Raw genomic sequence first — 13,742 nt, forward strand, 5'->3', positions numbered from 1 at the left:
CTCGGTTCGACTCAGCTCCGCTCAGCTGAGTTCGGCTCGGTTCGGCTGAGTCCAGCTCGGTTCAGCTGAGTCCGGCTCGGTTCGGCTGAGTCCGGCTCGGTTCGGCTGAGTCCGGCTTGGTTCGACTCGGCTCGGTTCGCCTGAGTCTGGCTCGGTTCGCCTGAGTCCGGCTCGGTTCGACTCGGCTCCGCTCGGCTGAGTCCGGCTTGGTTCGGCTGAGTCCGGCTCGGTTCGGCCGTGCTCTGCTTTCCCCGGGCGCGGGGGGGTAAAGGAGCAGCGCTTTGCCTCACCCCTTGTGTCGCTTTACATCTATATTTTAAGAAACCCCCTTTTTTATACATATTTCTGTTCAGCTCCCCGGTCCCAGCTGCTTCCCGCCCTGATCCCCAGGCAGGGTACCAGGCAGTGGGGCAAAGCATCACCCCTTCACTCAAACACACCCCATTTCTCCTTGGGTTTGGCCTTTTTTAACCTTTTTCTTCTTTTCCAACAGAAAAAAAGAGTAACAAAACCTCAAGCAGGTTCCTCTGGGTGGTTTGAGGCGCTGCCATGAGGGGATGCCCCATTTATTGGGGTGCAGGAACAGCTTTAATGGGGTGTCACCCGCACGAGCCCACTGGAAATCCATTGCAGGAAAGCACCGGGGATGGGTTTTTCTCCATCTTCTCCAGGCTGGAGGTGGATTCCCAGCACCAGCACTGTGCTCCTGGGGTGTCACCGCATCCTACACCCACGGCAAGAATTGGTTTTGGGGCAAAAACGGCCAAAAATCGTCCCGGCTTATCAATCCGTGGCCACAGCGCTTCCCTCCATCCCCGGGTGCTTCCATTCCTGCTTACGAGGCACTTTCTGAGCTCCAGAAGGACGATGCGAATGCAAAATATTCCTGATGAATCACTCTGGCTGCTCATTAGCATTGGAGGTATTTTGCATATGAACTAAGCAGGCAGAAAATGTGCTTATGCTTTGTTTGCTGCGTTGTTCACTGGGCACCCAGTTTTCACTCCTTGTCCCTTGGGGGTGAAACCGTCCCCTGCGTTTGTCACCTGTTCCTTCAGCCCCCCCCGCAGCACCACGGATCCGGTGGGAGGACAAGAAACAGCGCAAATATCTCTTTATTTTCCCAGCTCTAACGTCCTTGGTGAATCCAAATAAATCGCGGGTGGCGCCGGGGGAAATCTCTGCCAAATAGTTTTGTCGGGCAAACAAAACTTGTTCGTCTCCTTTTATTAATTGAACTGTAGAAAGAAAATGTATAAGGGGTAAAAATTTCGGTAGCAATGACAGCCCAGAGGAAAGCGCAGCCATCCCTCTTCTGATTTTCCATTAATATAAGACTTTAATTAAAGAGAAACTAAAGCCCTCAAAACACAGAGAAAATCCCTGAAGTGTGTTCTAAGTGCTGGAAATTCATTTGGAAGGCGAAGGGATTCCTTTGGGAATCAAAACTTGTGCTGATCATGATATTTAACAAGCACCGGCCTATTAAATATTTTAGCATATCGGCAAGCGCCGGGGTTTTAAATTTGGGGTAAATCTGGGGTGATGCGATTGGGACTGGAGTTCCCAGGTCGCCCACCCCATCGAGGTGGAAAAGCAGAATAAAAATATATAGGAAAGTATCATAAAAATATATAGGAAAGTATCACAAGCGAACTTCTTGAGAGTTAGACGTGAGTTTTCGTCTCAAAGGGTGGATTTTGGCTGTTGTATCATAAGGCTTTGCTAGAATGTCCTGGATCTTCTCTTGGTAAGCTCGCTCTGCCGCTAAACCCGACTCGTGTTCTCGCTGCTTCTCTTCTTCCTCAGCATCACGGGCCTGTTGTCGCTGGGCGATTTGAGCCCTGAGTTGCTCTTGGTATTCTTTTATTTCCTTGACTTTTCTAGAAATAACATATGAATGGCTTATTTATAAAGCGTGGCTTAAAAAATAATCAACAATTATGATTATTTAATCCGTTAGCCTTAGACTAAAGAACCTCCTGCCCCAGTTTGGGCTCATTGCTGGAGCGGGAGTCACAAAGACGCCTCAAATGCCAACAGTTGAGTCAAGATTTGGGTGTAAACGCAACTGGGATGGACCGCAAGTGACACGACTAAACGCCGGCTTTGCTAAGCGAAGCTTATTTAAGACAAAACCCAAGGAGATTAAGACCAGAGAATGCAACATTCCCAGTAACTTGGTCACCTCCCCAGTGCGGAGCATCAAAAATAAAGGGAATAAGTGAAATAATGTCGTTTGCATGACACCCAGAGGAACATTTTAGCTACTGCGGGTAACTATTTTCACCCTAAGGTAAGAATTCCATGTTTACGTGCAGCAATCGGGGACTTTGGCGGCTGATTAAACGACCATTTAATTGCTGCATGTGGGTGGAGTTGAGCAATTAGCACTAGTTCACCCAGGTAAGTAACGAACTAACCTCTCATTAACCCTCCTCGGAGTATGAGGGGGTGTATTTAATAAACAAGTCATGCAATGGGTCAAAAAAGCCCCAAACGAGACGTAAGGAAACGCCGTTATTTGTGTGATTAAATCCCTAATTCTGATCTCGCACCAATTGAGCAGCTCCGAACAGAAGAAAATAAGAATTAACCCGCTCACAAATGTAAAAGATCGATCTGCAATGAAATTAATTGATTGGATAAAAGAACAGAAGGAAAAATACCTTGCGTATTTTTCTTCTTCTATACGTCTGAGTTCTGCAATGGCTTCGGATAATAACAACCTCTCTTGAGCGAGTTCTTCCTGCTCCTTTGCGTTTCTTTGCACTGAAAAACAAACCAACTTGTAGAAGATAAGCTAAGCTTAGAGGGACGGTGAGCCTGAGTTCAAGCCTAAAGAGCAAGACTAAGTTTGCTGCTTCTCCAGAGGCACATGAACAATATCAAGTTATTCTCAGCTTACTCGGTTTTTATCCACTCAGAACGCAAAAAGATTTTGCATTCAGAACTTAATAGAGTAAATAATAAAGATTGCTTGCTCATATAATCTGTACTTCACTGGGCTTTGCTTTGGTGATTGTAACAGGATATTAGTGTAAGGAATTCCCTTCTTAGGAAAATCGCTATTAAGTGCGAAAATACTGAGTGTATTTGTGTGGCTTTTCTGGTTTTGGCCCCCGTCTCTTCCTTTTGCACCCGTTCGGTTCACTCTGGGCAAAGGCCAGGACTTGTTAGTCTAAGTAAGCATCTTAACGCCTTAAAAAAATCATGTGTTACCCATAATAAAACGCAAAATTGAATAGCACTAGGTATGTGCTGAGAATATGACTTGAGTGAGGCATTTGACACAGTGTCCCCCAGCATCCTCCCAGCTGAACTGAGGGAGTGCGGCTGGATGAGCGGGGAGTGAGGTGGAGTGTGAGCTGGCTGAAGGGAAGAAGCCAGAGAGTCGTGGTCAATGGGCAGAGTCCAGTTGATCCTGTATCCAGTGCAGGGCCTCAGGGGCAGTGCTGGGGCCGGGACTGGTCAATATATTCATCAAGGATTTGGCCGAGGGAATAGAGTGACTGTCAGCAAGTTTGCTGGTGACACCAAGCTGGGAGGAGTGGCTGACACGCCAGAGGCTGTGCTGCCATCAGAGACCTGGACAGGCTGGAGAGCTGGGCGGGAAAATGGAATGAAATAGAACAAGGGCAAGTGTAGAGTCTTGAATGTGGGCAGGAACAACCCCAGGTTCCAGTGTAAGTTGGGGTATGAGCTGTTAGAGAGCAGCGTAGGGGAAAGGGACCTGGGGGTCCTGGGGACAGCAGGGTGACCATGAGCCAGCACTGGGCCCTTGTGGCCAGGAAGCCAATGGGACCTGGGGTGGGTTAGAAGGGGGTGGTCAGTAGGTCCGAGAGGTTCTCCTGCCCCTCTGCTCTGCCCTGGGGAGACCACACCTGGAATCTTGTGTCCAGCTGTGGCCCCTCAGTTCCAGCAGGACAGGGAACTGCTGGAGAGAGTCCAGCGCAGCCACCAAGATGCTGCAGGGAGTGGAGCATCTCCCGTGTGAGGAAAGGCTGAGGGAGCTGGGGCTCTGGAGCTGGACAAGAGGACACTGAGGGGTGACTCATTCATGGGGATCAATATGTAAAAGGTGAGTGTCAGGAGGATGGAGCCAGGCTCTTCTGGGTGACAACCAACAATAGGACAAGGGGTAATGGGTTCAAACTGGAACACAAAAGGTTCCACTTAAATATGAGAAGAAACTTCTTCCCGGTCAGGGTGGCAGAGCCTGGCCCAGGCTGCCCAGGGGGGTTGTGGAGTCTCCTTCTGTGCAGACATTCCAACCCGCCTGGACACCTTCCTGTGGAACCTCATCTGGGTGTTCCTGCTCCATGGGGGGATTGGATTAGATAATCTTTTGAGGTCCCTTCCAGTCCCTGACATTCTGGGATTCTGTGATTCTGTAATATTATCACTGTGGGCGATGGGGCAGAACAACAGGCCCTCCAAGCGCTGTCAAACATCTTCCCAGAATGGGGCAGGTGGTGAAGATGGTCTTGGCTTAAATCATAAATCAAACCTCTAAAGCATCAAGAACCCCTTGCTGTGTATTCTGTGCGTTTTCCAGTGGGACTCGATGATCTCAAGCATCACTTTCCCACCAAAATGATCCTATAAACGCCCGTCAGAGTCAAGTTTCAGAAGGCGATTCAGCCATTATCACTTACGCTTCTCCTCAACCTGCAGTTGTCGTGTATCCAGGACATTTTTCAGCAGCTGCTCTCTCGCTTCCCTTTCTAACCGCAGTTGTTCGGCCTTCTTGGCCCAAATCTTGGCCATCTCCTCATCCAGGAGCTGCTCGTCTTGCTTTTGGCGCCGTTTCTCCTCCTCCAGCTGCTGAGCCCGGTGCGCCAGGTAGTTCTGTTGCTCCTTGAACAGCTCGTGCTGTGAACGCACAGATATTTGCAGAGCTGATCAAGCTACTTCACCCTCACCTGCATTAGAAACCTCGGGATTGAGAAATATATTAAGACACAATAATAAACGTCACCTCCTCTAAGGTCTAACAGTGAGTTTATACAACTTTCCTAATGTATGTGAGCATCTAAATACCTGGAGCAGAGTAAAAAATTCAGCTCCCTGTTCTCTCAAAGTTACGTCAAGACTCATTTTCAATGGGCAATCGACTTAATTTAAATTTCGGAAGTGACACACACATCTGCAATCTCCAAGATGTTTAACATGTGGGTTTGCATATATATCCAGCTAGTAAAGATTTTAAACCTTTTCTTAGTATTAATGAGTTGGAATAAGATAAATATTGACTTTCCTCAGCTCTTACTTTTCTTTTTGTTTTCTCCTCAGGGTCTTCCTGGGGTTCCTGAAGAGCTTTTTCTAAGATCTTCATCTCGAGGGCAAGTTCGTTTTGTTTTTCCTCATTAAGATGCTGTTTCTTGTCCTCGGCTGCGCTGAGCAACGTGTCCCTGAGTTCCTTCTGTTTCTGTCGCTTCTCCATCTGACGTTGTTCATTTTCTTGCTTAAGCAGCTTCTGCTGTTCTTCCTACAACGGGAAAAATAACCAGCTTGTAAAATCACAGAATCCCAGAATGTCAGGGGTTGGAAGGGCCCTGGAAAGCTCATCCAATGCAATCCCCCCATGGAGCAGGAACACCCAGATGAGGTTCCACAGGAAGGTGTCCAGGCGGGTTGGAATGTCTGCACAGAAGGAGACTCCACAACCCCCTGGGCAGCCTGGGCCAGGCTCTGCCACCCTGACCGGGAAGAAGTTTCTTCTCATATTTAAGTGGAACCTTTTGTGTTCCAGTTTGAACCCATTGCCCCTTGTCCTACCATTGACTGTCTCCGAGAAGAGCCTGGCTCCATCCTCCTGACACTCCCCCTTTCCATATTGATGCCCATGAGAGGATCTGAGACCCCTCAGTGTCCTCTTGTCCATCTCCAGAGCCCCAGCTCCCTCAGCCTTTCCTCACCCGGGAGATGCTCCACTCCCTGCAGCATCTTGGTGGCTGCGCTGGACTCTCTCCAGCAGTTCCCTGTCCTGCTGGAACTGAGGGGCCACAACTGGACACAAGATTCCAGGTGTGGTCTCCCCAGGGCAGAGCAGAGGGGCAGGAGAACCTCTCGGACCTACTGACCACCCCCTTCTAACCCACCCCAGGTCCCATTGGCTTCCTGGCCACAAGGGCCCAGTGCTGGCTCATGGTCACCCTGCTGTCCCCAGGACCCCCAGGTCCCTTTCCCCTACGCTGCTCTCTAACAGCTCATTCCCCAACTTATACTGGAACCTGGGGCTGTTCCTACCCAGATGTAAGACTCCTTGCATATCTTCCAACCAAGCGATGGCTAAAATTAGTTTAATCGGAACACTGAAGAGCAAAGATAAATAGCTTAACATTTTCACTAAATGATAACAGAGCTTCATATATTGTGGATATTCTGCATCTCTAGCGGACATAAATTTATATGAGGTTAGTAATTGCACCCTTATATTCTGATGGGAAGTTACTGAATATCCATTTCCAGTTTATATTGGAAAGAACGGGAAAAGCGACGGTAAAGTTGAGTTCTTAACAAAGAAACAATGAAAAGAGCTAACAGGTATATGTATAATTTAAGATTATTTAGTCAAAATTAAAAAAAACACTAACAAGCACCAGTAAAACCAGCACAACTACAACAAACCTATAGTGGAAAGGAATAGGAAAAAATCAACAGCGTATTGACCACAATGGTTGGGCCAAGGCAGCCAAACACCTCCCGTAATGACACCCAAGAGTAGCCAGGACTAATGGGTGAGAGCGTTTAGGCACTGAATTAGTTAAAAAATAATATATAATGGGTGTATATTCTGAAATTCCAACAGCTGAGGCATAAGCTTTTGGGATTTTGTACATAAATGCGTATCGTGGTCTGAGAGCTGGTGTTGTGCGTCCCAGCTGGGACACGAGGGAACTAGAAATCAGGAAACTGCAAAGATATATGGCAAATGTGCCCAGGTGGCCAAAAAGGCCCAAAAGGCCACCAGCACTGGTACCAGCACTGGTGTGGCCAGCAGACCCAGGGCAGCGACCGTCCCTGTGCTGGGGACTGGGGAGGCCAAACCGTGAATCCTGGGGGTGGTTTTGGGAGCTCAAAATGGCGGCACCAGAATCACCTCAGGGCTCAAAATGGCAGCACCAGAATCACCTCAGGGCTCAAAATGGCACCAGAATCACCTCAGGGCTCAAAATGGCAGCACCAGAATCACCTCAGGGCTCAAAATGGCACCAGAATCACCTCAGGGCTCAAAACGGTGGCCTTGGGGGCACCAGAATCACCTTAGGGCTCAAAATGGCGGCCCTGGGGGCATCAGAATCACCTCAGGGCTCAAAATGGCGGCCCTGGGGGCATCAGAATCACCTCAGGGCTCAAAATGGCAGTCAGAGGGGTAGTGCGATCACCTCCCAAGAAAGGCCTTGAGGTGCTGGAGCGAGTGGAGAGAAGGGAACGGAGCTGGGGAAGGGGCTGGAGCACAAGTGTGATGGGAGCGGCTGAGGGACCTGGGGGGTTCAGCTGGAGAACAGGAGCTGAGGGGACACAGGGACACACAGAAACAGCCTCAGGTCACACTGGGGAAGTTTCAATTGGATATTAGGACACATTTATTCATCTAAAGGGCTGTGGGGCATTGGAACAGGCTGCCCAGGGCAGTGCTGGAGTCACCATCCCTGGAGGGGTTGGAAATACACACAGATGAGGTTCTCAGGGTAGTGCTGGGGTGGGTTAACGGTTGGACTCAATGCTCTCAATAGTCTCTTCCAACCAAAATGATGAATAATTCTATGATTCTAAAAGCTTAAAAAAATGTTGATTTCCCACAAAGGCTCTGAGAGGCTTTAAATGCCCAAGTCCTTGACATGCCGAGTTTCAAAAGCCGTTATTTCCCTCAGTAAACAGGAGCGCGTTTGCCGCAGCTCTGGAAAAGAGGCTTAGCATAATAGGACAGTCTCAGATCCTAATGCAATCAGTGAAGATACAAAGAAGGTATGGATTAATCTAAATGTTTAGTAAGCCTATCACCAGGAGGGCCTTCTAGACACCTCCGAATCGCGTATTATATAGAAATTACCAGCAACTGAGCCTCTTCTTCCTTCAGCCTCTTCTCCTCCTCTTTGCGAGCGCCGAGCGCCGCGACCTGGGCGCCGAGCACGCTGAGCGTTTCGCGGTGCCGTTGTGCCCATTTCTGCAGCTCGGCGGCGTCTCGCTGCTCCTTGGCCAGCCTGTCCCGCCTCCAGAGCTCCGCGAACATCTGCTCCTCCTCCCGCCGCTGCTTTTGCAGCTCTTCCTTCAGAGCCAGCTGGGCCAGCCGGTCTGCGCACACTTCTCGCTGGTGCTTCTTGGCCAGCTGGGCGCGGAGCTCCTCGCATTGTTGGCTGGAAAGGCAACGGTAAAGGTTAAAATTGAAATAACCGCCTCAAAATAACGCGTGAGTCTGGAGGGGTGAGGAGGATGGAGGATCTCGGGTCATAGAGACACAGGGGACTGATGCTCGGGATGCCAAATTCTACAGCTGGTGTGGCGCTGGCTCTTTGGGAGATGTAGGAAGTCAAAGAGAGATTGGAGGGAGATTTGCACCTTGATCTGTTGGGGGGCAGCTCCTGTATCTTCATTTGTAGGAAAAGTGGGGGGAAGAGGAGGAAGGTTGAGGGGGGGAAGAGGAGGAAGGTGGGGGGGGAAGAGGAGGAAGGTGGGGGGGGAAGAGGAGGAAGGTGGGGGGGGAAGAGGAGGAAGGTGGGGGGGGAAGAGGAGGAAGGTTGGGGGGGGGAAGAGGGAAAGGGGGGCAGGAAGAGGGAAAGTGGGGGAAGAGGAATGGATGTAGTTGGAACACGTGTTGTGCGGGGTTTGCATATATAGGCCTTTCTTTTCCATATAAACCACACACACAATACGCTCGTTCAAACATGTTGGCTGTTCTTCATTCAAATAAAGACTTAAATAAGTCTCCTGGTCACTCGAAAGCTCATTCCTATGGAGAAAATACTCGGAGAGCGGAAATTTAGGTTACGCTGTTCAACAGGAACCACTAGAATACGCTGTCAAACAATATTTAATTTGGACAATATATGAGTATTTTAATTGTTTTATATAAATGTTGATCAACAAGGGTGAAGATCTACAGGTGTGACAGACGCACAGGAAAAAAATTTAAATAAAAGTTCAGCACGGGTAGAATAATAGAAAATACTCCCGTAATTGCTTGATTTCATCAAAATAATTCCTTTAAAGCAGCTTTTACAGCAACTTAGAAGCATCTGCTCCCCCAGATGGTTGGTTTTCTTCCTCTCTTGATGTCCTAAGCTTCTTAACATTAAAATTAATGTCTGTATTTGCCACTTCCCAAAGACAAAAACCTCATTTATTTCCCTCCTCTCTGGTTATTTATTCATTTTATGGTACAAAGTCGCTGCAATAACATTTTCCACATGGATCTTTCTGATGTTATCGCAAAATAGAAGAGGATGCAATATGTTTTTTAAGATGATTTTCTTTAAAGGTACCAATAATGAACATACGCAGATTTTTGGTCATGGATCTTCAATAAATATTCATCTCCTGATCAGCAAAGTCTCTGCATGGCCCAAGTTGTTTAAGGATGAAAATAACAAGGGGACAACAGATTTGGAGCTACTTAAAGACAACAAAATTGTCACCTTCCTGCCCAATTGCCTCTTGGTATTTATTTCGGGCAAACACTAAGATATTTTTCTGGTGATACCTGAATTGCTGCTCCCGTTTCTCAGCCACCAGTTGTTCCCTTTCTTTTTCTCTCTTCTCTCTCAGCATTTTCGCTTGTTCCCTCATTTTGTCGTGTTTCTCCTGTACCGTTTCTTCGAGCGCGTCCATCTCAGCGAAGTATTTGGTTTCCTCTGCTTCCAGAAGCTCACGAAGTCTGCATTGAAAATATTCAAATAAAAGTTAAAACGATCACTCTGGAGAATGATAAAGTTCTAGTTTCTTGGTTACAGGTGCAAAATGAAGGTAACAAGGGATTCTGTGATTCTGTGAAAATGGGCACTTGGCTCCTTCCAACACTATCCAAATTTTAACTTGGGGATGACTGCAAAATCCCCTCTGAGGACACAAAAAAATCATGTCCTGGCACAGATTAAGCTCTTTATCTTGTAAACCCAAACCGTACTAGTTACTGTGTTTAAATAAGCATCTCTAGCAATTGGCTCAGTGAGTAGCAGCCCAGTTAACTAATGTTTGCTCTATGTCGCTGCTTCACCAACAAATAAACACGCTTACGCTTTCAGTTACGATGAATAATTAATATCATGCCCCAATGCGTGGTGTAACACGGAGCTGAGCTCTACTGAGTGTTTTTCCCGTCATCATAGGACAAGGGGGCATGGGCTTAAACTCTGCCAGGGGAAATTTAGGCTGGAGATTAGAAAGAAATTCTTTACAGAGAGAGTGGTCAGGCATTGGAATGGCTGCCCAGGGAGGTGCTGGACTCGCCGTCCCTGGAGGTTTTTAAACTGAGATTGGCCATGGCACTTAGTGCCATGATCTAGTCAATGGACTAGAGCTGGACCAAGGCTTGGACTCGATGATCTCTGAGGTCTTTTCCAACCCAGTCGATTCTGTGATTTCTCTAAGAGCAAAGTTAAACTGAAAATATGAGGGGAGATATTGGTTTTAGCTACGCGGCTGGTACCTCTCTCTCCTCTCCTCAGCTCCAGGTAGATATTCCAGCATGGCCGCGTCCACCTTTCTCTGCAGGGCGCTGTGCAGCCATTTCTGTTCGTTGTGTTTCTGCCACTCGTTGACGTGGCGATACTGGGCGTAGAGCTTTAAGAGATTGGCATATTCAAGTTCTTTTTCTTCCCGTCTTTGGGCGGAGGCAAAGTTTTCCCTGGTTTGCTCTTTAGGAGGCCTGGCTCTCTGTAAGAGAAAGCATTGTCAGTGGCGAAAATATGATCTGTGGTTTGGTTTGGATGAATTCATGATGAAATAAGGTGAGGCCGCACCTCAAATCCTGGGTCACTCACGAGAAAGGTCTTGAGGTGCTGGAGCGAGTGGAGAGAAGGGAACGGAGCTGGGGAAGGGGCTGGAGCACAAGTGTGATGGGAGCGGCTGAGGGACCTGGGGGTTCAGCTGGAGAACAGGAGCTGAGGGGACACAGGGACACAAAGAAACGGCCTCAAGTTGCGCCAGGGGAGGTTGAGGTTGGATCTGGGGATCAATTTCTTCCCCAAAGGGCTGTGGGGCATTGGAACAGGCTGCCCAGGGCAGTGCTGGAGTCACCATCCCTGGAGGGGTTGAAAATACACACCGGTGATATTCTCAGGGACATGGGGCAGTGCCAGGGCTGGGTTAATGGTTGGACTTGATGGTCTTGACGCTCTTTTCCAACCAAAATGATCTTATATCTCACCCTCTTCATCCAAGAGAGTGTTTATAGTGTGTTTTACACCCGCCCAACAAACATTCCCACCACAGGTACCCACCTCCACAACCTCTCTGGGCAGCCTGGGCCAGGCTCTGGCACCTCCAAGGAAAGAAGTTCCTCCTTATATTCAGATGGAGCGTCCTGTGCTTCAGTGTGTGCCCGTTGCCCCTCACCCTGTCGCTGGGCACCACTGAACAGAGTCTGCTCCATCCCCTTGTCCCCCTCCCCAGGCCTCAGCCTCCCCCGGGCTCAACATGGTGGTACCAGGGGCATCAGAATCACCTCAGGGCTCAAAATGGTGGTACCAGGGGCATCAGAATCACCTCAGGGCTCAACATGGTGGCCAGAGGGGTGGCGGGATCACCTCACAAGAAAGGCATTGAGGTGCTCCGCGCCGCTCCCCGCCCCTCTCACAGGGCTCAGCCCCAAGCGGTACCGGGCTGGTACCCCCCCCCAAGGCCCGGATGGGCCGCTCACCAGCGCCGTGGAGTGCGGGAAGGGCCCGGGCACCTCCCGGCACCGCGGCGGCTGCCGGCGCCGCGCGTCCATGGCCGGGGAGGCGGGACGCGTCGGCCGTTGCCGTGGCGAAGCGCCGCGCCGGAAGTGGCGTCATGACGCCGGGTGGGCAGCTGCGGGCGGGCTGAGGGACGAGGTGCGGGTGACATGGCGGCCGAGGGGCCGTAGGTTATGGAGGCTGTAGGTTGTGGAGTCACAGAAGCATGGAGAACCTCAAGATAAACGAGTCCGACCATTAACCCACCCCTGGCACTGCCCCGTGTCCCTGAGAACCTCATCTCTGTGTATTTCCAACCCCTCCAGGGATGGTGACTCCAGCACTGCCCTGGGCAGCCTGTTCCAATGCCCCACAGCCCTTTAGATGAATAAATGTGTCCTAATATCCAATTTAAACTTCCCCAGTGTGGCTTGAGGCCGTTTCTTTGTGTCCCTGTGTCCCCTCAGCTCCTGTTCTCCAGCTGAACCCCCCAGGTCCCTCAGCCGCTCCCATCACACTTGTGCTCCAGCCCCTTCCCCAGTTCCATTCCCTTCCCTCAACTCGCTCCAGCACCTCAAGGCCTTTCTTGTGAGGTGATGCCGCCACCCCTCTGGCCACCATTTTGAGCCCTGAGGTGATTCTGGTGCCCCTGGTACCACCATGTTGAGCCCTGAGGTGATTCTGGTGCTGCCATTTTGACCCCTGAGGTGATTCTGGTACCACAATTTCGTGCTCCCAAAACTGCCCCCAGGATTCACAGTTTGGCCTCCCCAGTCTCCAGCACAGGGACGGTCACTGCTCCGGGCCTGCTGGCCACACCAGTGCTGGTACTAGCCAGGATGCTGGTGGCCTTTTTGGCCACCTGGCCCTCCAAGTGTGACACATCACCCCTGCCATCCCTTGTTAATGTAACGTCACCTCGCTGTGAGGTGCTGGTGACATCTAGTGGGAGCAGAGCCTGGCACAGACGGCTACAAGAGCGACAAAGTTTTGAGTTAATAAGCACATAAAAGGAAGATCTCAGCTTCATGTTGGTGGTCGCTGTGTGAACCCCACAGCTCAGGACAAGCCCTGGTAAAAACCTCCTGTGGTCCATGTCCTGCCGGCAGACACAGCCCAGAGCTGCTCACCCTGTAGATAAATAGGAAATAAAACATTATCTATGGATCCGTGATGGCGTCAAGTTCATTGCCCGCAAAGAAGTCACAGGAAAAAGATGTCGCTGAAGTTTGGAAGGTGATAAGAGCTTTCATTCTGGCAGATAGTCAGGACTTGGCTGATAAGAAGTTAGCTCCTGGAAGAGCTAATATTAGTCTAAAAGTATCATGGATGTCTTGAGATGTTAATAATAGATGAAGAGACAGATTCTTCTTAATTCACACGCCAAAGGGAACTCTGGTTGCTGCGCTTTTCTCCAGGGTTTCCTCACTGGGGGGATATATGTGGGATATATACAGTGTGTCTTGGATTCTCCTTCCTGAAACCTCTCTCTAAGGATCTTGCCAGGATAAAACCACTGTTTTACACTCAGGTGTCCACAATTGCACACAAGTCAGAGTTTTAGATGTGGGTTCAGGTTTTAAGCTGCTTTAAACAAGCCCAGCCAGTCACAAAAAGAGCCAGAGCCGCCTCTCCTTTCTCTCCTCGGCACAAAGATGCGGCTCATGTGGTTAAACCCTGATGACGGGGCGACGTGGCTCCTCGGGTTCCATCCGCCTTGGCCCAGCTGCACGAACACGAACGGCGGCGCGAGGGAAGTTCCGGGGACGAGAAGAGGGAAGAACGGCACCTCGTGATGATTTAAAGCAATTTGGGAAACCAGAGATGTGGGAAAGTCCACCCAGGACAGTTGGGTCTTTCTGC

At 49.7% G+C, this 13,742-nt stretch overlaps 1 protein-coding gene across 1 annotated transcript; it reads right to left on the reverse strand.

Moving 5' to 3' along the window:
* Positions 1-1,210: 1,210 nt before the first annotated feature.
* CFAP53 (cilia and flagella associated protein 53) lies at positions 1,211-11,985 on the reverse strand. Its single transcript, XM_082074709.1, has 8 exons — positions 11,864-11,985; positions 10,652-10,878; positions 9,707-9,880; positions 8,060-8,363; positions 5,273-5,491; positions 4,659-4,875; positions 2,670-2,772; positions 1,211-1,883 (listed from the first exon to the last, which is right to left on the reverse strand). The coding sequence occupies exons 1-8, from the start codon at positions 11,933-11,935 to the stop codon at positions 1,646-1,648; spliced, it is 1,554 nt and encodes a 517-aa protein (XP_081930835.1). The 5' UTR covers positions 11,936-11,985; the 3' UTR covers positions 1,211-1,645.
* Between the last annotated feature and the right edge of the window lie 1,757 nt (positions 11,986-13,742).

Source organism: Streptopelia decaocto (assembly GCF_964273445.1).
Source record: "Streptopelia decaocto genome assembly, chromosome: Z".
NCBI lineage: Eukaryota > Metazoa > Chordata > Aves > Columbiformes > Columbidae > Streptopelia > Streptopelia decaocto.